Source organism: Falco peregrinus, chromosome 6, assembly GCF_023634155.1.
Source record: "Falco peregrinus isolate bFalPer1 chromosome 6, bFalPer1.pri, whole genome shotgun sequence".
Lineage (NCBI taxonomy): Eukaryota > Metazoa > Chordata > Aves > Falconiformes > Falconidae > Falco > Falco peregrinus.
In genome coordinates this window covers 69,029,337-69,056,626 of record NC_073726.1, presented here as the reverse complement: position 1 = coordinate 69,056,626, position 27,290 = coordinate 69,029,337, and the positions used below count along the sequence as shown (strand labels likewise).

The 27,290-nt window shown below is 39.4% G+C and overlaps 1 protein-coding gene across 1 annotated transcript in view; it reads right to left on the bottom strand.

Moving 5' to 3' along the window:
• Positions 1 to 27,290, bottom strand: part of WNK1 (WNK lysine deficient protein kinase 1) — a 104,854-nt gene that overhangs the window by 34,717 nt on the left and 42,847 nt on the right. The window contains 5 exon segments of the mRNA XM_055808139.1: positions 2,260 to 2,688; positions 7,829 to 8,016; positions 9,122 to 9,458; positions 9,683 to 9,902; positions 11,266 to 11,354. Coding sequence (XP_055664114.1) covers positions 2,260 to 2,688; positions 7,829 to 8,016; positions 9,122 to 9,458; positions 9,683 to 9,902; positions 11,266 to 11,354 — 1,263 coding nt within the window.

Below are 27,290 nucleotides of genomic sequence, written 5' to 3'. Positions count from 1 at the left end.
GCAGACTGCCAATGAGAAGAACCATTTTTTTCTTTGCTGTTTTTTAGAGCCTTGAGACCCTTATTGGCTGGCATCTAAACTTATGACTATATCCCACTGCTACAAACATCTGTTCACATTGACTCAGTTTGTGCTTCAAATTCTGATCTTTTAGTGCCTTAGAGATAAGAGATCCCAGAACTTATTTTACAGAATATAACCGTGATCCCTTACTGTCTTTTCCAGATGTATTTTAATCCCTCAGAAATCACTTCCTGAAGTTTAACAAAGATGGTTTATGGAAAAAACAATCCCCACAGTTTTCAAAGTTCTTGTATAGCAGCTTCACTCCACAAGTTCTCCTACAGCACAGAAATTACTATCTATTATACTAGTGATTAAAGCTGTTTCAGCTTTAATAAAATACCTTTATTATCCCACACAGAAAGCCTTAAGTACTTAGTTATTTATCTTACCAGAAAAAGCAAAATGATTCCCTTCCAGTACCTTCACATAAATCCCAAAGTTGCTAATACTCCAGTAACTGAAATGTCAGAGACCCTCTAATTCCAAGCACAGAAAGAATAGGGGAGATCTACTTAAAGTAAATCTTCTTTCACAAGAAAATTCACTTACGAGAAGTTTCAGACTACAAGTGCAGACACGATGTATAAACACATACACCTCGGTCACAGCGTACAAACTAATTACTGACTATTGCAAATGGAAATACCATTTTACATACTGATAAAACATGTGCTTCCAAATTAAGCTTAAGGCCTCAAATTTTGCTTTTTAAAAGGATGCCATATTCTAGGCTTATAAAGAAGCAGTACCTATTAGCAACAGTTGTTTCTGCCACTAATTTCCTGCTCAGCTTGTTTAGCTTCTTTAATGATCCTGCAAGCACGTTTCTAAATCCATGCACACATACCGCTCTTCCCACTTTCTTCCCCCAAGCCTAGAAATAGCTCTTGCATTTTGGAGAGTCACCAAATTAACCTTGTTATCTAATGTAACATTCATACGAAAGTTCAACTCTGAATAACATACTCTCATTAAACTGCTAAGGAGCAGCAACAAAAACACAAAGGAAGTTTTACTATCACTGCTGACTCAAACTGTGGAGAAGATAAATTTCATTAAAATCAGTGTTTAAAAGCCAATTTGGTACTCCAGCTGTCTCTTGCCAAAAGAACAACTAGTGCCAGCAGGAACACTGACCACTTGCTACCCTTAACACAAAAGCCCTACCAGGATTTCAGCTGAAGCTGAACACAGACCAGGTGGTTGCTGATGCCTCATTATTTCATTGTAACCTGGTAAGTTAAAGAGATCCTGGCATACCACTGACTTGGTGGAAAGACACCCCCATGAATGCCAATACTTCAAACCACATGGAGCAAGTCTGAGAGCAAGGCTCCTGTTTAAGTGCAAAGTATGACTCATAAAAAGCAGAGAAATTCTGGAAGGGTTTGCTCCTGTAACCTGAGGATAGAGTGCAGGTGGTCCTGATGGAAGCGAGGTGGACAAGGCCTGCTGAGTCGAGGCTCCCTGGGGGAAGCAGATGAAGAGCTGCGACTCTTGCAATACCTTCTGAGGCAGCTGAACAATGGGCAATGAGAAGTCTGAACCAAAAGCAGAAGATGACCCCCCTGTAGGGGGAGGAGACTGGAAATCGCCAGTGTCAGAGGAAGTCAGCTGTGAGGAATCACTGGAGTATTCTGGGCTTCCTTCCGGCCAGCTCCGCCTGGCAGAGCCTCCTCTGGGACCTGCTAACTCAGGACCAAGATAGTTACACTGCTCCTCTGTCACAGGCTGAAGCCGACCATGCGACCCTATGCCTTGAGTGGATTCCTCTTGACTGGTCTCCATAGAGCCCCGGCGACTTCTGTAGACCCGCTGGGGTAAAACTGCCCCTTCTGCTGAAGCAGAAGTCGGTGTGTGCACATGGAACTCAAAGACACAGCTCGCTCTGCCATCACCACTGTGAGAGAGCACAGCCGGGGCAGAGTGCGGAACAAATACCTGGTGGAATGTCATCTGAGCAGGATCTGCACTCAGAGGAGCTGAAACACTGGATAATGGAGAAAGGGGACCCATCCCAGAATCCAGCCTCAGGTTCTGAACATGTCTTGCCAGGTATGTTTGCCCCAATTGAAAGTCGAACACAGAGCTTTGTGGAGGACCACCTTGCCCATGGTTTGACTCAGAGACCTGCTTCATATGTTGTTCAGTCACATGAGAGTTATAAGCTACTTGATCATACTGCTCCGATACCTGTGATGGATAGTGCATGCCCACCAAATATACAGCTTCTGGATGCATTCTGTAGTGAGCATCCTCTGGAGGTGTTGGTCCAGATCTATAGTCACTGTGGACAGGAGCTGGCTCAAACACGGGATTAACTTGCACATGCAGAGGCTCTCCAGCGACTCTCTGAGCTGCTGTGCCCAGCATAACGAATGCCTCTGGTGTCCAATTGGTGGGACTACCACCAGGTGGAACTAAACTCTGGCCAGTCTTCAGCAATGGCTGGAAGTGGCAAGTTTGGGCTTCCAAAAATGAAGTGCTCTTGCGCCGCTGAGCAACTGCCACCTTCGGCGGGCAGACAGGTGGTGGTGAGAAAGACACCGGCCGTTCATGAACGGTTGGGAAAAATATCTGTGAATCTGGGAACGTTGGTGTTCCCCCACGCGGATGCTGAGGCTGTATTGACATGAACAAGACAAGTAATTCATACATTAAAAGTGAAAGCACGTCAACATGCACAGTTCACTAGGCAGTTCTGTGAAGTAACTTTATAGAATGACTACTCAATTCATGGTCAAAAACATACAATACTTAGGAAATTTAGGTGAGTCAAATATCCATTAAATACATCCATGGCAGGCGTAGCTACAAATGGAAATATTTGCTTGTGTTAGAGCTGCTTTTCCAGTCCAATTCCAATTGTTAACAAAAAAAATCCCAGTTTTGCTCCCCACAATGGAATGAGATTTATTGTTACAGGCTATCCATTGTAATCAGTGCTTGAAATCCAATCAGACCCCTGAGGTTACTGCCATATGGGGAATATGAGAATTCAGAACTTGATAGCAGCAACAATGCTGAGCCTCTGGTTCGCACTTAGAAGATAAAATGACATTAAATCTTAGTATTATCCAACACAAAACCACAGTGCTAACGTCCTGTATGCTATCCAGTGAGCTAAAGAGAAACCTTTTATGGAGACAAAACTGAACCATTCCAGCCCACAGCTGTGGGGGAAGTATGATAAAACTGCAAAGCCTCTGGATTCTGCTAGTTGATCATCTCTTTTGATCCCTTTGATCACTTCTGATCATACCTTTTCACACAGAAAATTAGCACTCGCTGAAACAAACCTAACTCTGACCTGGAGAATAAGAAATTCACAGGGTTAGTAACAGCAGTTCTTTGGCAATTCCACTCCATCTGATGTACTACTTCAGATGAGGGTCAACTTATTTAAGATTCATTGGGATAATATCACTAAAGAGAGTTCTGTGTAAGAATACCAAATAATTTAGTAATTCCGCATTTTTTCATCTCTGTCTACAGTATGCCAAGACAATGTACTATCTACCCTAAAGGGAAAAAAAATCTGCAAGTGTACTGTCTTTTAGATTGCATTTATGACTTTTTCAAGTTGCTGTTTCCACACTGTTCTTTCTCCTCAGCCCCTTTTTTCCAGAAAAGCAGCAGCAAATTTCCATATTGACCAATACTAGTAAGAAGGTCCTACAGGATTAAGAACTCTTCCTACATTCTGAAAACTGGTTCTACATACTTAATTTACAAAGAAATGTTTCTCAAAGTTTATTTTGTGTAAAACAAAGCCCAAAACTGAAAAGAAACTACCTGCTGTCTTGCAAGCTATCTTGCATCTAACTTTGAGAAACAAAACTATCACTTCTTCCCATCAAGAAGCAGTTGAAGTGGCATTTCCAATTAAAACTTACAGAAAAATCCTCAAAAGTATTTGTACTCTGAATTTCCAATATCACTAGTACAGCTAGCCATAGCTTTTAAAATAACCAGCCACAGTAACCAAGCTTTAAAAGCTGGCTGCTTTGTGCAAGGCTGGATTAACATTCAATGCGTGCTTTGAAGCTGGAAAATAAAAAGCTGGTCTTCTGACTTCAGGGGATGAGAACTAGTCTTCCCTTTACCTTCTGTGATACAACTGGGTAATTTACATTTATACTATCCTAAAATACAAAAAAAAAAAAAATATGGTCAGCCACTGTTTGATAATGTTCATGTGTACTGCTTCCAGAAAAACAGGAGGAAAAAAAAAAAAAATCAACATTCCAGCAGCACAGTGCAAGGAATAAGGAATCAACTCTTCATTTTCTCATTTTAAAAATGCCCAAAGCCTGGGATGTATTTAATGATAACTTATCTTACTGTGCCAGGAGGCAAATGGTAACACATACAGGACTGACAGAGAGGGAGGGCAGGCTGGAGCGTCGATGCTTGCGTGGAGAGGCAGAGTGCATGGGCAGGACACTTTCCAGGGCTTTAGAAAGCTTTTCTGCAAAGGTTTCTTCAGGGACAGTCCGAAGGTAGAAAGGAGAAAGAGGTGCAGACAGCGCTGGTGGTGGGGTGCAAGGAGCACTGAGAGGGATGCAGGACATAGAGGGAAGAGCAGGAAGGTGGGGGACACAAACTGACATGCTACGACCACGTTGAGGCTAAAGGAGGAAAACAAAAGTTAAGAATTGAACACTAAAAAATAAAAATGTGTAACCAAACCAGCAAAAACTATAATGAGGTAGAAAAGAAACACACACATAATGAGAGGCCAAATACTGACTCATACGAGTACAAGAAGATATGAGAATGCTGAATGAATGCCAACACACACTGGGAACAGGCTGTGTGCACCTCTGAGGACCCGTTTGCCTTAGGTTACTGCTCAGTGTTGGATGTTCCCTAGTACCCTTACAAGAAGCACGTGGAAAGCACAACAGACAGGAGAGAGTTTTTTCTCTGGGGCCATGGTGCAGCCCATACTGTGTGTACCCACAGCATCTGTTAGTCTGACCAAAAAAAAAAAAAAAAAAAAAAAAAAGCAGCCCTGAGTGGATACTGATGAGCTTTCAAACATTCATTCTTAGTTTAGTGACTGGGTATGTGTTTACACGTATCACCTCACCAGTCTCTCTGCTTGGGCACCTCCCTGCCTGAATTAAGTGGACTAACTGTATGCAGCTGGCTTAATTAACCAAAACATTACCATAAAAATTTAAACATTACATATTCTACATGAGTTGTGGAAAAAAAAAGGTTCTTTAACATGTGGAAAATACAGTAAAATTAGCCTTAGACAAGCATTTTCCAGATACTGGGCCAATAAAAGCATCAGGATTTTGTAATCTTGCCACAATCCATAAGACCACAGGTCAAAATCCAACCGAACTGTAAGAATTAGAATTAGGTTTTGCAGTGTTTTTTTGAGGGTTGGTTGAAGGTTTTTTTGCTATTGCTTTTTTTGGTGTGGTGTGTTTTATTGTGGTTTTTCTAAGTGAATGGAAAGATGTTGTTTTAAAGAGGCAGTCTTCAACACCAACTTTTCCTTCCCTAATGGTATAGGCCTCTTACAGATGTAATCCACAATTTGTTAATGAAATTAAAATCAAATACAGACTTCCAGGGAAAAAAACCACCAAGATATCCAGTAGAGATCTGGTTTTCAAGATTTCTCATGTGAGAAATCTTGCTAGACTGCTCAAAAAATTGGAAGAAGGGCATAAGGGAACTCAAAGGGTTAAATAAATACTTCACTCATAGCCTTTGCTGTTCCAAGGCAGAACTAGTTATACATGTCATTCATGATAAATTTATCTAAACTGTTTGGAAACATCTCCAGTGATGGAGACTGCAGTACTTAACTGTCCTTGTTAGTTAGGAAAAAAACCAAACCCTTTCCAAACAACAATTCCATGCTGCAAATTGGGCTGCTTATCTCTTATTCTATCTGACAACAGTGTTGTGATCTGATTAGCCTTCTCCTATTTTACAGCAGCCTTTAATGCTTTCTCTTGCCTCAAGCTCATCTTTCATAGGTTCAGCTTAACTATTTCAGTCTCCCTACATAAACCATGTTTTCTGTATTTCTGGTGGTGTTTCTTTTGGTCACTCTCCTCTGAATTGTCTTCCAGTTCACCCTCGAGTTTGCTCAAGCAGGGTGTCTAGGATAGACTTACCAATTGCCAAGAGCAGAAGAACTGTTTCACATAACATGATGTTTGCCTTTTTCAAAACAGTATGATGTTTTTGACCATGTCCAGCTTGTGGTCCAATGTAATCCCTGACACTTTTTTTCCAGAATTGCTGCCTAGTCAGTTGTTGCTCATCCTGTACTCATGTAGCTGATTCCTGTCTAAGCACAAACTTTGTTCTTGTCCTGATTAAACTGCATTCTGTTTCTTTTTAAGGCCATCTCTCCCCAGTTGTCAGTATCATTTTGACTTGTCATCCTGTCCTCCCACCTTTAGTAGTTCCTGTAGTGTTCTACTCCATTCTGTCAACCTCCTAGTACCACTGTCTTCATCATAGAGCATGAGCACATTTTAGCAGTGAATTAAGCAGCTTGACTGTACTTCTATCATATGCTTGTTCTCCCATCCCCTCTCAAAAGATTATGGTCTTTCAACCTGGAAGCTAGCCATCCCAAGACAGTGAAACGGCTTCTGGTCCAATATATGACCATACATGAAAATATGGCTTACCCAGCACAAGAGCTTATTTAGAGGGATCAAAAACCCATTTAATAAAGGACTAGCAGTACCACACGCTTCAGGTTAAGTGCCTTTGAAAAACATGGAGACGCTTTGCTTGTGAGTGAAATCAGCATGTTTTCCGAAAAGCTAGTAACACCAACAATTCTGTAATAAAGCCTACAAACCACCAGTACCGAAAAAAGTGAGGACTCTCAGTCTTAAGTGTCACATCTTCTCCCTTATGTTATTACTACATTATACCATAATGTCTCTCAGGTTTAGATTTTTATTTGTGTAAAAAACAAGTGACAAGGGGCACCACTGAAGACAATGTAACAGTAGCAGAAGTTCTACTCCAGAGTTAGAATAGATTTCTGCATACTCTCATACTTAGATCTAAAAACATACCAAGGAAAAAAAACCATGACAAAATAAAAGGGCAATACAAATGAACACAGTAGGAAAAGTATTTGTGCCCAGTGCAGACTTTCCAGGGAAAAGGAATACACATGGCAACTGATGAGCAAATCAACACAAGCTAGAAATAAAACTGGGAACAAGGATGAGGGGTCTTTTCACTCCAGAGTTCTCACATGCAGCATTCTATAACAGTTAAAAAAAAAATCTTACCTGCAGAATCTGTAATCAAAGCCTCACAGAACACACACAATTTCATACTTATACAGTAGCTCAAATTATTCTAACCCCTTCTTCAAAACAAACCAACGGCTTGACCCCTAGGAACTTCATATACACATACACACACCTTCCCAAGTGAGATACGCTTACTTTCATGAGATAGTATTGTCATAACAAAACTACTTCCATCTACTAAAAAAACCCTAACCCATCACTCTCCTAAGTGCACGCAAGATTAAATAAAAGTTTTAAAGACACATATGCCCTTGCACTTTCCTATCCCCACCTAGACTCAGTCACCTTGCAAAAACAGCCCCTGCACTACTCCCATGCAGAATTTGCATCACATGCAAAAGAAAACATACACAGAAGATTGCCTAGCAAACTTCCCGCTCACCTTTCAAAGGAAATACAAAATCAAATAATTTCATGCATTTGAAGTACTTTAGGTTTTGGCTTACCGCTGCAGGTGGCTGATATCCTCCATGCTGTTGTGACTGCACTTGGCCAACTGAAGCTCCATATCCCTGGGCTGCAGCTGTTGAGATTGACTGGTCATGCTGGGAACCATATGACACAGTCTGTTGACTGCTTACACATGATTCGGTATAAACAGATGATCCCTGGCCACTGTCAACTGTCCCATCAGCTGCAGAAGTTAAAGATTAAGATACACATTTCAAGAACTGCAGTCTGAATTCACAACTTTAAAGCTATAATAAAGTATTAGATCGATGTTTGTGCCATGTAACATGGACCTTATCAGCATTTACCCTCTTGTAATATTTAAGTTTAGTTAGAAAAAAAAATTTTCCCCTTCCTCAATATAGTAATTCCTTACCAATATGTTTTCCCCTAGGCTCTGAGAAAAATCAGTGATTTCAGGAGTTCCTTGGGAAGATACTTAACAGTAAACTATGTTTCCTATAAAAGGCTAGACTAGAAATAAAAACTTAAATTTCACATTGTTACAAATGATCTTTCAGGGTTTTTTTAATTATTATGTTTATTCAGTTTTATACAGATGTATAAAACAGGTCTGTTGTGTTGGCTAGCAGATGCACCTGATGTAGGCATAGCTGAGAAACTAAAAACCTATTACCTAAAGAGTAGAAAGTAATTTGCTTTCTAAGTTCACCATTCTAATACAGAAGTTCTCATCTACCATCATTTTTCAAATACTGATTCAAATGTAGGGATGGCAGAGGAGGAAAAGTTAAAGACATGAGTTCTTTTTTTTTTAATATATAGTATGTGAAACAGAAAAATCAAACCTTTTTTCAGTAAGGAAATTATGAGCTGAACTGCGTGTACATGAACCTCATTTCCACCTTAAACACAAGTTACCAAGGATTCAAACAAGTGTTCCTAACAGCTCTAACTGCACTGGTGCAAGAGTATCAGCCTTCTGCAGGGCCAAAGCATACTGTCCCTTATAGGAGGCCAGCAAAAACTAGGACATGTGTTCATGCTTCAGGTGCCTCTATTCATGTTCTGTATGAACTTAAAACAACGGAAAGTTATTTTGTGCTAAGACACTGGACTATGAATTGTGCCAAGACTTGACTCAGCTAAGGCATAGGAATGCATCTTATTTTGCTGTGCTTTCTAGTGGGCTCATGTTCCTCAGCAGACAACAGCGGTAGACAGCAACACCTTAAGATATTTACTGCTATACCCATCAGAAGTTTAAAACTTTAAGGAGGAGAACTGTGTAAGTGCAAGAGTTTCTAAACAAATCAACTGACACTTACAAAGAACAGATATACTGGGCTGCTGGAACTGCAGTTGTTGGTGTTGATCAGCTTCTGGTTCTTCAGGCTCCACTTGTGTAGAAACCGATGCTGAAGTAGCGGGGACAGGAGTAGTACCAGTGACAGATGGCGGATGCTTTGACCCTGCATGGGAAGCACTTGACGGTTGCTGTTGCTCCAGCTGCTGCTTCTGACTACCTTCTTCCTGAAGCTTCTTCTCCTGTTCTTCTCGCACCAATTGACGCTGCTCTCTCTTTCGCTTTATCAAAGACACCCTGTCCTTGATAGCTTTCGCCATTGTCTTGTGATCCCCTTCACAGACATAGCCAGATTCCACCTGAAGGAGGATATATTCACAGAATTCAGACTGTCATAGACAGCCACTGTTGTAGTGCTACAATATAAGCTCCCACTCTGGCATTACCTTCTCATCTGCAAACTTCTGAAGCTGTTTTATTTCTAGACAGTAACAACTGCAAAGGCAGCAGCTGACAGACTACACTTCACCGTCAGAAAACACCAGTACTTCCGACGCTTTGTAAGACCACCCTCACCACTTACCATTTCTTGTGCTACATCCTCTGGGACATCTCTCTCCAAGTCAAAGGAAAACTCTATTGCCTCATTATCTTTATATTTGCCCTTGAGTTTTTTTATGTCTTCAATTCTCAGCCAGAGTTTAATGGCAATTTTTTCTCCATCATCTTCCTCTGCTAGTTCTACCCGTACTCCAGTCTCTTCTTGGAAGAAAGCATGATTCAAAAGGTCCTTAATAGCATATCTAGCATATTGGGAAAGAATGTAGAAAGCACACACAGTTATTAGGTTTTCCTAAAATATTAAGGCATGTTCTTGCCTCATGACCTCCTGAATTTATTCTCTACATTTCACGCTTCTCCGAAAAATTACCTGACAGCCTATTATTCAAATGTCTATTTAAAAGCATGATGGAGAAACAAAATGCAGCAGATGTACCAGAAAAACACCATCACACGTTGGTCAGCAGCAGTACCAACAGATTTAAGCCAGCTGAACAGGATATATATATGAACTAAAGCGATAAGAAACCTTGAAGAAACAGTTGGTTTTACTGAACATAAAGATCCACCACAACTCTTCATCCCTAAATCAGTACAGTAATCCAAGTATATATTTCACAATTTCAAGATCTTATCAAAAGCCTCATCTAGTAAATTCAGCACTTGATAAGCACCACATGATGCCTTTCATATTTGATACTATTTTGAACCACTTCAACTTGCGTTCTGTTTGGCATAATTACCAGCTTTGTCCTAAAGGTACAAGAGATCTATGTGCATATATGCACAGCATTAGCAGTATTAGTCTAAAAGCTAACTGCTTGAACTAAATGGCAAGAAGTAAGTGATGTGCAGCCACAAAAGTAAAAAGGGGGAAAAAATAAGAGACTGTTTAAAACCAAGAAAAAACCCCATAAATTAAAAATATACAGCAATGCCATCAGGTGTAGAACTTCAAGAATTAATAGAAGGGGATTAATAAACACCCATAAACTGACAAAAGTAGCTCTGAACAAAACAGCTGGAGGCTAAAGGAGGTTCAAAGGCTAAAGCATTCTCAAGTTGGACATTCAGTAAGCAGTAACTATGTAAAATCTGAAAACAAAATAAACCCCACAAATAAGCCATCAAAGCAGTTACAGATCTCCTGTAATGGTATAAGTGAATCACTGAGTAGAAATGTAGATGAAAATGAGCAGCAAGAATTTGAAAAATAAAAAAGCCCTCAAAATAATCAGCCATAACACACCAACAAAAATCAAAGGGACAGGAAAAACAAAGGATTACAGAATAACAAACCAACTAAGTAATCCAAATACCTGGGAACCCAGAAGGATTGTCTTCCACTGTTTTGCTGACTAGGCCAAAGTTTTATTAAAAGCAGTAGAATTTCTGAATAAACTGACATGGATGGTTACTACAGCATTTGAACTTTTCCTGACATTTCATTCTCTCGAATAATCATTGAGTAAGAATCTACCACAGATTAGATGCTGCAGAAGTAATACTAGCTTTCCAACATAACACAGAAGATCCCAGGAACTGGATCTGGTACCATCACAGGTAAGACTCAGTCATACCTCTATCTGAAAAGGTAGTACTTACCTTTCACCTTTGTTTTGCCGAATGCATCCCTCAATAATCTCCTTCACTTCAGGGATTGCTACTTTATCGAAGCTGGCTGGCTTGACACCCTGAAACACATAAGTAACAACATAGAAACTGGAATCCCCAGCTGATTTAAGTTTTGGTTGTGTTTACAGGCTGTTTTGACTCAACAGGTAACTGGCCTGAATTCCCCACTAGTCCTACTTATTAAGAAATCTGACCCCAATCTTACTGTTCATCTTTTACAAACATCCCCCCTCAGCCCCATTTCTCAGCTACATTTCCACAAAAGAAGGCTTTAGCAGTTAGGGTCTCAGTTATGATAAGAGAACCATTTAGTTTCCACAGAAGGTATCCTGGTTAGAAGCAAGTACACAGACTGGACTAAGAATGGAAGAAAATGATTCCTATGTAACACTAACGCATGAACCTACACGATGCTGCTTCCCAGAATGTTTCCAACATGCCATTATATGCAGTAATTTTGGCATAGATTGATTTTACAGCAAGAACTTTAGCCCAGAATGATCTGACTAGATCATTAAATGTCCAATGTTTAAAAAAAATAAAATTAAATTAAAAAGCACAACATTTTCCTGTAGCTTAGCTCTCCCCAGAACACCTACTATATCCAAACCACACTCCTGCATCACTACTGTCCTGAGTTCAGGAAAATGAGCTTAGCAATACAGACCTTTACAAAAGCCCTTCAACAACACATGGCAATCCCTTCTCCAATACATACTAAAGCCATTGGGAGAGAGCAAAACAAAATTTAAGTATAATCAGCTACTCAAATCAGTAAAGCAAACAGGCTGTGAGGTATGACCACCTGGGAATTCTGCAACACTACAGGCAGAGCGCCAAGTTTCATCACTTAATCAAGGTCAGAATCTCTATTTTGGGGACAATTTGGCATTCAATTTTACTTGATTCAGCCTTTAGCTTCAAATTCTGTACTTAAGACCACAGACCAAGAGAGCGTAAAGACATCCTGTTCAAACTGCTACATTAGGAGTTTTCAAGCCAAACAAACCTGAAATCATACACTTGATACATCTGATCCTGTGCAACTGGTAAATCACAACTAAACAAAGTGAAAAACACAGGATCTGAAGTATAGAAATGAATGTAGTAGCAGTACAAGTATAATGATTCATGTCTAACCAGAAAGTATTCCTCCCAATACCCTACATAATACTGCTGCCCACCTAATGGGGACATCAAGACATGACACACACACACACACCCCTTCCTCTATTGCCAGCAGAAAATAAGTCTTGAAACGCAAAAGTTCAAGTCTTTGAACCAGAGCCTTTGCAACCACAGACCTTCATTTAACTGAACACAGAGACTTTATACCATAATAATTTCCATCTACATTTAGATAATTTTCTCCCACTTGGCCAGACTTGGCAGTATATTGACTCCATATGTCCGCTACCTAAAATATTCTCTACCACACTCTTCCAGGAGAGGGCACAGTCAACGTCAACTTGTAACTGATGCAAACACAAGTCTGGGAGAAGCACTGAGTCTAGTCTTTCAGCAAAGAACAGAGGTATTTGTCACTACATTTTACATAGGTATTATATCACAAATTTTTAAAAGGACATAAATCCTGTAAGAAAAAAAAAGTTTTCACTTTGAAAAAACCTTCCTGTAACAACACCATTCTGGTTATCTATTTCTTTTCTCTAAAATTTGCTCTTACAATATTCCAGCAGTTCAAATTCACAGAACTGAAGAGTGTATTGTGACTAGAATAAGCCCTGAAACACAGTCTGTCAGTTAACATTAGCTTAATGCTTTTAAAAGCTTCACTGAACATTAAGACTTCTGGAGATCAATGCCTCAGCTGCTAAGACACCAGATCAAAGTTTGGATGGGCAAGTTCAATATACTTTAACCAGGTCATATCACAAATCTCCAGCTTCCTAGCAGGACATCGCAGAGCCTCACATTCTATAGAGATTTATAAAACATGTTTTAGTGTTTATTACTGGCATCAAGTACCTGTTTGTATGTGTCTTTGCTCCTATAGCAGACTAGTCACAGACACTCACCTTTAATTATGACCAAGCTTAAAATATGGCCCCAGGAGCTGAGGTTCATACATGCAGAAATATATTCCTATACATAATTAAACGTTATGCTATATACACATACATATATAATCTAAGCAATAATTATTCAACTGCTTATTGCATATATTTGTATCCAAATTTGCTAAAGTTTAAAACATCTGCATCTCCTAAACAGCTCAAGCCCCAGACACAGCACAGCAGCTCGTGTGTATGTTCATTTACACTGTGCCAGCAGAAGGAAGATGTCAGATCTGTGGCAATCTCAGAAAAAGTAAAAGCTAGGATGAGTAAGACAACTGGTACAGCAAAATACTAACATAAAGCCAGAACATGAGTTTTCATGTTAACTATTCTATCACATGCTCTGTTCTTGCATTAAACCTGAACAGGTAAAGCTAAGAACAGTTTCTAAAAATCAGTAATTCAGTCTGCTACCCTGAAAGAAATTAAATACGTATTCAAAATCTTCAGGTCCTTCTATGAGGGCCATCTTACAGAGGCTCCCACCAGCCTCCTCCAGCATAGCTTCTATGTTCCTATCTGCTCCTCAGAAAATCTGAGAGAAGCTCACAGTAGGGCCTAAAGCCAACAGTACCCCTTACACTGAAGTCCAGGCCACCTAAGTACCATCAACTTTTAAAAAAATATATTTTTTTTTAGGTCCTCCAAACACTAGGGGAATATCAAACTATTTTACATAACAAGAGAGAGGATACTAGGAATGATAGAAATCAATAAATCAGTGAACCCTTTCCTAGGCATCCTAGGCAGAACTGAGGGTGCACCTTCGTTGGCCATCACAGAGAAACCAGTGAGGCCACGCCAGGCCCTGCAATTCACATAACCTTCATGTGTCCTTAAGATCAAATGAGCTGTGCAGCCAAGCATACATTCATTACTTTCTGCACCCAAAGCCACTCAAGTACATGCTAAGCCATTCAGGATTTCCTGTTTTTTACCACACTTACTGCAAGATGGGCACATTCTTATGTGCCTCTCCTGGTCCCCAAACTCCTTAGAAGAGTCAATCACAAGACAACTCATCTTTTAGTTTACCAGTCCAATTCCCCCATGGCAGTTTAATAAGAGCTAAACACCTGAACCTCACTAGCAGTTCTTGAGTCTTCTAAAAAAAAAAAAAAAAAAATAGAAGGAAGAGCTCTTGCAGAGGAAAAAAAAAGTGTAGACAGGTATAACAGGCAGGCATGCAAAGAAAGCATCAACATTTTCTCAAGCTACCACCTAAAATAGCCTGAACTGGCACGGCTGCTGAAAGCAAGTCTCCTGTTCTCCATCTCCCATTTCCACAGCCATGCCACTTCCTCCCTGTCGCCAGCACATACATTCATACAACTTCACAATGAACCAGATCATGGTGTTCATCAGGCTTGAAACAAATCCAACCAAAAAAGTCTGCTGCTACTTCCAGTGAGCTGAAGGTCCCCAGTCTGGCTCCCTACACTGCTGCACTAGCTCTCAGGCTTATAGAAAGAAAGCGATAGTACAATAGCTAACAAGGGCTGAACAGCTTCTTTTGAAAGAAGTGCCAACTTTAAACCCACTGAACACTTAAATTTTGAGAGCACCTCTAAAATGTGGGCATATATGTAGGTACCACCAAAGCGCAACTGATGCAAAACTAAATACTTATCTTAACAGTCTTCACATTACACATAAGAAGAGCTTTCATATTTCACTTATCTTAGATACGGTGAAGTTTGTTATTTTATCAGAATTTCATCAGGTGAAAAAAGTGTGTTTTAAAATTCAACATCCACATTCATATGGTTATTTGATCCATTAAAGGCAAGTTAGGTATTCTTAAAAACACTAGGTTTTCAAGTTACTTTAAACACCAAAGTATAAGCTACCCAGAACTCCTCTTCACAATTTTTGCCTAAAAACACGTAGTATTTTGCATCAGTTAGATCACCAGACTACTGAGTCAGTGGTTTAACATCTTGTTCTAATGCAAGAGATAACAAAAGTAACATTTACTACATAAAGTACAATCAGTGTTGCGTAACTTTTACACCAAACCAAAATGAAGACAGAGGTGGTGTAACATACCCTCAATCTCAAATTTTAAAAAATAGTTAAATTTGGAGTAACACCACAGGTGGAAAATAGCAGAAGTAGCAAGTGCTCCAGCCTTGCTGTTCAGGATTTTAATCGACAGTTTAAAAACTACAGGGAAAAAAGTACAGTCAAGTTTAAAAGCTGAAGACCCAAGCTATGCAAGTGTAAAACAGTCCAACGGATTCTTCAAGAATTCTGATGCACCCCCAAAAATCCTTTGCTGTGGCTAAACACACTTTACAGAGCTGAAATTCTTACTTACCTCTTTAACACAATCCTTGTGAGAGCAGCAGCAGTGGGAACTAACAATTACAAATACAGGACAGATCTCTCTTTTTGTAAAATCCATCAGGAAAAGACACACGCACACACCAAAGAGTTAGTTAAGTGCTAGTTTCCGATGGGAATCCACTAGGCTGTGGACTTAACGCACAGCGGAAGGAAAGCAGACATCAATGTTAGAAGGGAGCATTGTTTTCTGTTTGACACCTCTTCTACTTTTCCAAGTCCAGTACATGAGGCTGCCGTGATCTGAGCTTAGTATCTGCTTTTGCCACTCAAATACTGAACAGAATTGAAAGAATCGGTAAAAGCCAAGGGGTAAGCGTGCCCTTTCGGGCCTGCCCAGCTAACTGCAAGGCGGGGGAAGAAGAGGCAGTGCAGGGATCCTTTCCTTCCCGCATGTCCCCGCCCCACACCCCGTCCCCTCCCCCTGGCTGCTCTGCCTATTCTCCACCCAGGTTTAAGCCTGCATGGAGGATCACCACCCAGTCCCCTCCTGCTGCTGAAGTACACTTCCAAGCAGAGGGGAACAGGCCTGTCGCCCTGTTGTTCTGACCCAAGGCTGCCGGTACTAGTTTTGTACAGGGGGTTAAATACAGCTGCCGTTTCTCCTCTTTCCATGGAGCTACAGAAATTATACATACAGCTGACTACAATTTAGTCCTAACAGAACACACAAGTCTGCACTGGGATAACATAATAGATTCCACCTCCCTCCTTCCTGGCAACTGCATTCTGCTACCATTGGCAACATCATCTGCTTTCCTTTTACTAGGTCCTTAATGTAAGGGAATAGGTATTTGAAGGTAATTTTCAAATTGTTTGACAAAGTTAGAAAACCACATTGCTGCTTGTTTTACACCACATGCACACAAATAATCTAGAGTTGTATTTTTGAATGTCTTTTGCTCGACTTTAAACCTAAACCTGAAGTCCAAGGTGGTTTCAACCCCCCCCCCCCCAGTATCTAGATTCAAACAGCCGTTATAAAACTTGCTTACTAAATGAAAATGACTTGTCCAATTCGGGGCTTTGTGTGTTTTTGGAAGGACATCAGGAACAATGCTAAGAAAGACCACGTACACCATTCTGAAGTTTGAAATTATTTTTGACCAACTAGTGATGATAGACTGTGATAAAATTCAATTTCAAATCAAGATCACTTTTCAGCCCAAAAGAGCATACTTGGTTCCTCAAGTATACCACAGTTATCCTAGTGTTGTTATTATATCACATGACATCAATGTTGCAAAAGCAATACTTTTAGATCTTTTACTGAGCATTTTAGAAATCCTCTCCACCAGCTGTGAATCTCTAGAGGAGTCAAGGGAAAAGGGATCATTAAAGATCCTGCTATGTTGATTGGCCTTCCAACCACTTAGCTACGACATTTTGTAACCCCAAAAAAGAAATAAACTGTTGATTAACATCTCCACAGACACACTGCAGTCAAAGCAAATCTACTTCAGTGGAATAAAAATCTTAACATTTTGCACTGGTAATTAAGGCTACACTTTTCTGGGGTACACCACATGACCTGCAAAGAACATTAAATGTTTCAGCTTTTAACAAGCACCGAGTCCACCTGTCCCAATCTAACCACAATTCTTGCTTGGTTCTTTCCAAAGGTGCTATAAAAGCAGAGCTTGAAAGAAATCTGCTGTAACTGATTAATCTTCTCAAACCAAATGTTCTAATGTTGCAGTCCAGAGGCTAATAGAATCGGTAGCAAAGTCAAATCACACAAACAAAGTAATTAAAGTCTCTACATTTTCTTTTTGCTAAGTTGTTACCATTCTAGTTTGTGCCAGTCCCAGGCTGCCACAAACCATTAATTCCAGGAATTTAGACAGAGCATATGATTCCAGTGGAAAACAAGCCAATGGTCCTACCTCCTTCCCCACAGTCTCAAAGAAGCCCCCCAGGCAATGGTACATATGGCATTTAAATTGGTTTACCCCATGATCTCCTAAATTTCACCACCTATTAGTTAACTTACCCAGCTCTCAAAACCTACATGTTTAACCATTTCACCACCTTTTCCATCTCTATTCCTTCATCTTAATCCTGTTGCCTGTTCTAGAAACAATCTTTCAGATTTAGTCCTTAATTTCACACAGGGCGCACCCAGAACTAATCAATAATTCTCATTCCAGTCCAATCAAATACCTATTGTGAAAAGGAAGAATTCAGCTTAAGATCTACTCGGTTCAAGAGAGATATGGGCTGCTTACAGAAGATGGCTTTTATCTTTCTTGTTAAAAAGCAAGCTAGAGTAGTTGAGACTGCGGGGGGGGGGGGGGGGGGCAGGATTTAAAACAATGCAACACATCTAATACATAAAAATTTAGCTTCTCAGATTTCAGTATTTTCATAGCAATTTGAAAATTTAGCTTCTCTGATTTCAGTATTTTCATAGCAATTAATCCTGGACAATTGATAATTCTGCCAAGAATTAAATCAGTAAATCCTGCAGAATAAGCCCTGCACCAGATCACTATCCCAACAGAATAAATAGCATTACTGCAATACAAGCAGTAGGAGCAGATGAAAGCTTTCAGTGAGCTAGAGTTAGCTCATGAGGCACTATTTAGACTAGGACAGGCCTAGTTTTCGTCTCATCAAAACCAGCAATTGCACCTTTTGAACTCAACTGAGATCAAAATTCATATCTCAGCTATTCGAGAGCTCTATGTCACTGAAATAGCTTAACCAGTTGGTCCTCACCCTCTGCAATGCAGGTGTGTAAGTAACTTAAGTCCCATCATTCTTAAATTTCTCCAGACCAGCTGTCTTCACAACTTGCAACACCACGTTTGCCTGGATTTCACAAATTGTAAAGGACAACAGAGGTACTGTAGTATTTATACAGGCCTGCTTGCTGCAGCCCAACTGATGACAACTTAGAAACTTTTCCTCCTCTATTTACCACGTACTCTCAATTTGAGCCATTAATAGAGGCCAGTCAAAACAGCAAATAAAAGCTCCCAAACATACATGATTAAAAGTTGTTATACACAGCACAGAAGGTATATTTGTGTTTTGAGCGACACATCCATACTAACTGCTTATTCCTAAAGTTTATGAGGTTGTTTAAATATGAGATAATCTTGGGTGAAAAGAATAAAACTGACTCCTCATTTGACTAGCCATCACTGCTCACTGTCACCTCCACATCTGTACTCTACAACTGGTCTCCAAGCCCAGGGAGTCACAAGACACCGACTGCTTAACCAACTTCTTTGCCAGTGTCTCAGTACTGCATTTTTACTTATTAAAGCCAAAGAATTTAAAGCATTACAAACCTTACAAGACCTGTATAGTAGGCTACAGTTCTGCTCCTGTTTCTACACAGTTAAATTTGAACATGAACTAGCCATAACTCTTCCTAGAAATCGTTGGCTGTGATCCTTTCCAGCACTCTCAAGTAAAAGGCTATAACAAAGCAATAAACCCCACACAGACTGTTATCTGTGACAATATCAAAATACAGATTATGCTATGCACTACTGCTGAATACAGACCATGCCTTACAACTCACTCATTGACTTGCCCAGTACACCAGGCATTTTAAGTTTTTACTTTAGACATGACAGTTCACTGTACTTCAGCACCTTCAGGTAAATATCAACCTATTTCAGAAGTCCTAAGAATCTGGAGCCCTTATGACTAGCTAATTTTTCAGTTAAAAAGTAGATTAACGACTCTCAGCCTACTGTAACTGCACCAATTCTAATGAATAGAAGAAACTTCTCAAGCTCTAGAACAGGAAATTTTGTAACTACAAGGCAGGACACAGTTCCTTAGTGTTTAGCTGGCGAACAATTAGGATACTGGTGCACATTAACAGTGAAAAGGGCCTCGTTTAGAAACACACAGCATGAGGATGTAAGTTCGAAACAACAGTAAAGTCTGACTGATCAAGTGCACCGGGTGCTAACTTTTCAGTTTTTGCTCTTGCACAAGAGTGTAAAAGTAAGATTAGTTTAATCTGTTGTGCACTGTTCTCTAACCTCACGCTTAGGAGCAGGGATGCCACCTATATCATGCAAACAAGAATATGCAGGGGTGAACGTCCTGAACTAGCTGAATGATCTTCTGCTTTATTGAGACTTCAGCTTGGAAATGGCTTTAAAAAAAAAAAAAAACAGACATGCTTGGACACACATTTCAGTGCTATAAATTTAGAAATGCTACAGGGACATAGTACTAAAAGTGTCTTCTATTTTCAGTATGGAAAATATATTTTTGAAAAAATCAAACTAGATTTGTTGCATTCTCTGCTTTAATCAGTTACCATTCTGATAGAAAACCATCATCTGGTATTCATCTTTAAATTCAAGTACAGCAACAGTAATTCAAAAGCCACACATCTAGTGGACTCTGAACTGAATTAAAAAGAATGATCCAACATGAACTACAAAATACATCTGGTACCAGAACTAGCCCTCAAAAGATGATACCTACTAAAAGGCCTAGGATAACATTGCAAACACCAAAAATAGCGCACAATTCAGACAACGACCAAAAGTCATCATTCCTTTTATGTTATGACTTATTCCAGTAGGACTTAAGGACTTCTATTTACATACCAAAAGGTTCAACAGTTTTGAAGTACGGTCTTAAAAAGTACCGCTCCTATGCAGAAAAGTTTATGATGGTGGTAATAGGTGGTAAGGTAGAAAAATGTCTCAGAGATGTTTATCTTAAAAGAAAGACACAAGCTCATAGTGTTAGGAAGTTTCCAAATGCTTACACTAGACAAAAAAAAGCAACAGACTTTTCTCTTCAGCAGAAAAACATTATGCATAATAAGCAACAGAATTTCTTATACATGTATTTTACTCTATTGTGTGTTTCTACTTTTGGGAATAAGCTATATCTGCAAAATCACATTCAACTTTGGTGACCTCCACTCTTTCATACAGCAGCAAACAAAAGCATTCAAACAGGCGTATGTGCCCCCATGTCACTGCCTGCTCTAGCAACAGCCCTAAGTAACTTGGAGGTAACTATAAAGAGTTTATGTAGATTTTGGTGGAGTCCTGGCCTATGAATCACATCATAACCTCAAAATAACTTATTATTACTCAACACCCCTGTGAACTTCCACAAGACTAAAACTGTCTTGGACTTACCCCATTCCTAACCCTGTGCAATTGTAGCAGTACAGTTGGCAGGACAAGAAATAGTAGTCCACGCATTCCTAATGTCCGTATTTTTGACTAGTGGCACTACACTGACAAATAACATTAAACTACCAGTCTCCCCACAGTAACGTTTCAGTGATTTGTTAATAGTTCTTATCACACTTCAAAGCCAGGCATTATAAACAACACTTAGCACCTCCCTGTTCCTAAGAAAAGTCACTTTCCCATCTCTTGTTAAATTAAATTAATCTCTGTTAATATAAGAGCTAAACAGATGTCAGTACAGGACATTATTAAATAGTATCACAGTTTTAAAAGGCCTGATCCTTAATGGATAATGAACTTTGAAATTTTTTAAACATACACTGTTAACTCAGTACTCTATGAACCTATTTAGGTTTCTAAAAACACATTGGAAACTGCAATACCACCAAATTTTAGAATTTCAGATTTTAAAAATACATCAGATCTTGATTTTATGCAACTCTACCAAAGCTCACACCCTTCCCTGGCTTTTAATTCCCAATTAATTTTAAAATCATATCCAATTCAAAATTGCTAAGAGACACATTCCAGGCTCAGCAGTAAACAATATAAATAAGAAAGATCTTCTTTCACTTCAGACCAAGTTTTTTTTACACCACCATTATTAACAACACAGTTTTAGTTGTCATCTAGAGGCTTTTGATGCTGAATAGTACGGATGCCTTTAAGAGCAACTCATAAGCTACTATTAGAAAGGAATTCAGTTGAATGAGCCTTTTTCCTTCCAACCTCAGGTACCATCTGCCCTAGCTGTGCAAACCATTCAGCATGTTACATCTCAGTGTTCAAGCTGATCCCCACTTTTTTCTACTTAGTCATTTCTTAAAGACGACTTCTAATCTAACATGCAAAGCTTCTTGAGATACTAATGCTTCAAGACCTCAAATTCCCATCTTCCATTTTTAAGGCTAAGATTTCTGTCACAGATTCATCAATTCAGAACCTCCACCCTGGAAGATTATTCACTCTTTAAGACATTCCAGCAAAATGCCTGCAACTGAGTTAACAGCTACAAGAGGCAAGTGGAAGAAGCTTAAGTATTCTTTAGTCCATTCAGCATGATGCAGAGGAACTGCATCTGAAGTGATTTTTTTTTTCCATTTGATACTTAAGTACATGAAGTTTCTTCTTTCAATGAACACAAGAGTTTGCCATGTTTTTCAATTAATCTGTTTCCTGTGCTTGGTTGAAGATTTGTGGTCTCAGTATCTGGTTTAACAAGACCGCTTATTCTGTTTGAGGGTTACCTCCCCCCCCTCCCCCCCCTACTTTTCCATTGACTTTTTTCTGCAATGCTTTTTCCACTTGAAAGCTTGATAGGAAGGGCGTCTCTGTATCTATCTGAACCAGGCCAAGAAATCAAGTTATTCAAGGTAAAGAAACAGAGTTTTACATATGCCCAGAAGAAGTCACATACTGTTTTCAGAAAGCAAAACAGGACGTTCAATGTGCATTATGCACTTCCATTAAAATGAATCATAAGTCTAAAGGTTAAGCATTTATATTTGCTCCCTAGGACCCCTCAGGAATAAGGAAAAAAGAGCTGGGATATTTTGCCCATTGCATCTCTACTGAAAGTGAGGTAGTTGACAAGTCTAGACAATTATGATGTCTAAATTTTAAGACACGAAAAAAAAAAGATTAATTTCATCTCAATTGACCAAACTACAGCATTTTGTAACTGCCTGGTTGCTAGCCAAAAGCATGACCTTCACACTAACCAGTGAGCTTCAGTTCCCACCAGTTAGGGAAATTAAGGATTTTTAAACCAGTTAGACACTGCCTAGTCAGGTTACTCATTATGTACCTTGTTCCCTTGGGCCTCTTTTTAAGCTCTGTAGATCAGAGAACAAAAATGTTGTGCCCACTCTGTAGAACACTTTAGTACATTTTTTTTTTTTTTTAAAGTCAAAATGCAAAGTGGTTTTTTTTCCTCTTCTTATCATAAGGCCAGCTCACAAGGCAGACATTTAAGTTTTGCACTTGTCCTTGCTTTCACCAAAAGTTCAGTCTCTTCTCTGCAAACAACTTTGTCAAAGTAAACATGGAGAAAATTAAGTATAGAGCACAAGTTCATCAGGAGAACTTAGAAGGTAAGTTACGTAATGGGAGGGGGTGAAAGAAAAGAAAGTTACTGCTTATAGTCAGCTGATTACCTTTTAAGCTAAGGATGGTCTTACTGCTTTTGCAATGAACATGTTTGGATTTTCATGTTAGTAGTAGATATGCAAGAATGAGACAAAACTGCCTAATAAACCCATAAACTGTCTTTTTTACTAGTCCCTGAACGAGTCAATCACCTAGAAAATTTAAGACTTGGGACATCCAAGTATTAGAGATTGAATGATCAGGCTCTCTACACAGCTATAAAAATAATCTGTGCTTTAAAAAGAAAGCTTGAAGGAAATATAGTGTTAAAGTAATCAATGTCTATACCACATCTGCGAGTGGTAACTGCAACATGAGCAAAGAAAAAAAACCAAGCCAGCCTTCGAGGCAACTGCATGGGTTACACTGGTCTCACCAGAGGCTGAGATAAAGTGGCTGAAGATACTGCAGTTAGTTATGCCTTCACTGCATTGCTTTCCAGACAAACTAGATTATAGAACAGACATCTTAAATATGATTTCTTAAATATCTCTGTTTTCATTTCAATGCACATGTAAACCCATTTCAAATATTTCCTGTGACAAATTGTTTAATTGAAATATGCATGGAACAGGCCAAGGAAATACCAGTCTCCAGAGAGGAATGAAATCAGACGGGGAAATCTTCCTCAATTTTATCAAGATACTACACTCTTTTTTTTTGTGTGTGTGACTGAGTATGTAACAGAATTAAGTATCTTGATTATGTTTTGTATTGGAACTGTCTGTATTGCTCTGATACGGTGCAGAATTGGGGGAAAAATTTGGGGGGCAGGGAGATTCCCTAATCTAGTAGCATATCACACAGACAGTTGTGTCTGCACAAGAGGGCAGAGGAGGAAAAAACAAAAAAACAATAGGAACAGGCAAGACTACCTTAATAGTGCAGCTTATTTTCAATTATTTGCAGGCTTAGATGTTTTTCCCCAAGATCAAGTAGGCAGCAATAAGTACCCACTGGATGCATTCAGTCCCAGCTGAAGAGATGAAGAGACATACCGCTTACTCAGAAGAGGTATTGTTGCCCCTAAATAAGGTAAAAATCCCAGGAACTGCAATTTCTTTAAGTACTAAGCACTAATTTATTTGAACCATTTCCAAAGAGCAACAGAGGATAGCTTCAAATGAAGTAAACTGGTTTGAGACAAAATTGCAACGTTACGATTTAATGAAAACAAAGAGGAAAGCTAGGCTCCTTTATGCAGTGACAAGACATGCAGATCTCATTTTCCTTTCTCAAGAAACTGCTGGTGAAAGGGTCTGGACCAAGCATGCCGGGGGATGCAAGTACAAACAAAGGTCAATACTCATGTCAAACTCCTGCCAGCTTCTTAGTTTTATAGTTCTGGTAAGTTCTGCGTAACACCTTGAGCCCTACAAATTGTAGACAGTTGGCTTTATAAACCAGGCATTTACTCAGATTCTTCTATTGAAAGAATTATTCTAGTTCAAGTGAGCCAGAAAGACAATTTAAATTACATTTCTGTTTCTTGGGCCAGGGAAAATTCAGGAACCCCAGCACTGCTTTAAGGAAAAACAAACTTCCCAGCAAGACAATGTAGATAATATAGACAAGCATCTTGCTAACAGCAGACTCATGCAGCAGTGCCATTATCCAAGATGTGAAGGAACAGTAACTGCCTGGGCCAAGAAGTCTAACCTTGTAAGAGGAACTTTAGCCTTTAGATCTGGTATCTAGATCTTTGCTCACTTAACTGTATTATTTAATTAGAAAACTGCTTCCAACCATGAGGGAAGACCCTGAACAGTAAGAGTAGAACACGTAACAGAGTACTCTGAGCAATCCTGGCAAAACACCCAACACAATGCTGCAGTATCTGGGCATCAGCTAGAGCAATTCTCATCACAAGAGGTCTAAGTCAAAACACAATGCAGCTGAAGGCCAGCCTAACAACAAAAAACCCCACAAGAAACCACCGATGCATAGCCAAAATTAGAGAAAAGAATGTAAGCTAGTAGTACCAAGTCCAGACCTGAGAGGACACCCTGGGCATTAAGACACCTTTTACAGAGACTTTTATCCCAAGCAATATCAAGGCTTTAAGCCAATGGAGCAACTCTGCTTTCTAAACAGTTACTGCAGAGGGGGTGCAGGCAATTACTTGAATTTAGATACATACCACCTGCACTGAGTGGCTGCACACTTTAATCTTACTGCCTTTGGGGTTTCAGTGGTTTTTAAGCTCCTACATAGCATGATCTTCCAGGACTGTCAATAGAAGACCATTATTATTATTGTCTTTCCCTCTGGTCTCTGTGTAGGTATTCATCTAGGGAAAATAATCCTTTCATTTAAGGCACAGCAGGACTACAGCTGCAGCCTCAAAATATTCCTAAACATGCCTAGGAAAGCAGCAAACTAAGGGGTTGAAATTGAAATATTAAACATCTTCCACAAACCACATTTACCTTCCAACGTGCATTAGAAGGAAAGACACTGGTAAGTACTGTTGAAGTCACTTAAACAGGAAGTTTTCTGACTCCAATGTTATTGATGTTTCACACACTGTCCTTTTAGATACTGAATTTCTCAACTGGTTCAACCCTCACCCATAACTGCAGACATTATCTAAAGTCTCCTTTGAAATGAAAGAAAAATCTTACTTCAAGAGGGACAAGGGCAGAAAGTTTTATGTCTCTTTCACATTGGCTCACAGAGCTTTCACAGAATGCAAAGTATTTTATTTCACTTTCATAACATGGTTCTGCTTTCCTCATTATAGAGGAAACACTGAATTCCACATTATCAGTGAAGATAGGTTTGTGTTTTATTTTCAGATAACCTTGTCTTTCTTTACTGAAAGCCTTCCTTTTAAAGTTATTCAAGTTTAGTTTGTGGTTGGTTGTGGGTTGTTTTGTTTTAAACAACCTGCTTTGCAACTATAATGAAACAAACACACACAATTATACCAAAGCACGTAGCCTTTCATTCTCTGCCTAGAAGCAGATAAATATACATGTAATTTTATTCCTGTCCTTTGCTTCTTCTGAAAGAAAACAAGATTTCCTTGAATTCATATTAAGGTACATTTTAGAGCTCTCGAGCACTACATGAAACAGCGGGGGGGGGGGGGGGAATAAAAATCAACCTTTAAATTCAATCTATGAACCACCAGCAGCAGGGTAGAGTAGAAGGTGGTGTTGGACAAACCAAAAAATTACCAGTGTTTCTGATCCGCTTAGAATTTCAACACTCAACCAAAAATAGTGGGGGGAAAAAAGCTTCAGGCATAATAAACAAGTGCTAAGTTGAACCCTAGCAAGTCTCCAGATAAGTTTGTCCCCCCACAAGCCCCTACAAGGCTTTCCAATTATTAAGTACTTCACAGACCATGGAAAAGACAGCTTTTTAAGACCTGGGGATTTCCAAGCCTGAGCTTGTCTCAAAAGCTGATTCTCACCACAGTCCAGTTCCTAGTACTTTTTAAGGAATGGGCAGGGCAGTTAGATCCGGTATCTGTTCTGAGAAAAAGTGCCCATCCAAATTATGCTTCTTTAGCTCTGGCCAAGACACATACATAAGCACAGCAAAAGTTACCAAAACAGTTTTAGTGGTACAATACTTTAGTTTTCTTTCACCGATCCAAATAGCTTGCAGAACAGAATATGCTGTAAGCAAAGGCTAGACTTTACACTTGTTTTTCCTCTCCATTTAGAAAATTACAGATAAGCCCACCAGCATGCAAAAAAAAAAGACACTGTGTATACCTGTATATACGGATAAAAACTTAGCCTAACATCTGTTCAAAAAAAAAACCCAACCATTTATCCCTTCTTTCTTCCTCCTTCTGTGCCTCTCAAATATTCCACTTCAAACAACAGATAGTTTCATTTCACCAAGCCTTCCTTCAGAATTCATTGTTTTGACATGAAGACCCTTCCACATCTGCTACATCAGTAATTATATCTGCTTTTTATAGTGAGAGCCATCAGGAATGCGAGAAATTTATTTTTCCAAAGCAAATCAAGTTGTTTAGTAAATCCTCAACTTCTCCAAGATATATACACAACAAGATGAACAGGAATTTATTCATCCATGGATCAAATAAAGAGGTAAGGTTTTTTTCTCTCCCTTTGCACATCCACATAGGTATTCTGAAAATAGCAAGTTTTCTACTTCCCCAAGTAGCCACCTCACTATTCGTTCTGAATATTTAGATCAGAATGTTGAACATGTGCAGTGTTTTACTGCACTGGTGTATGGTCTTCAC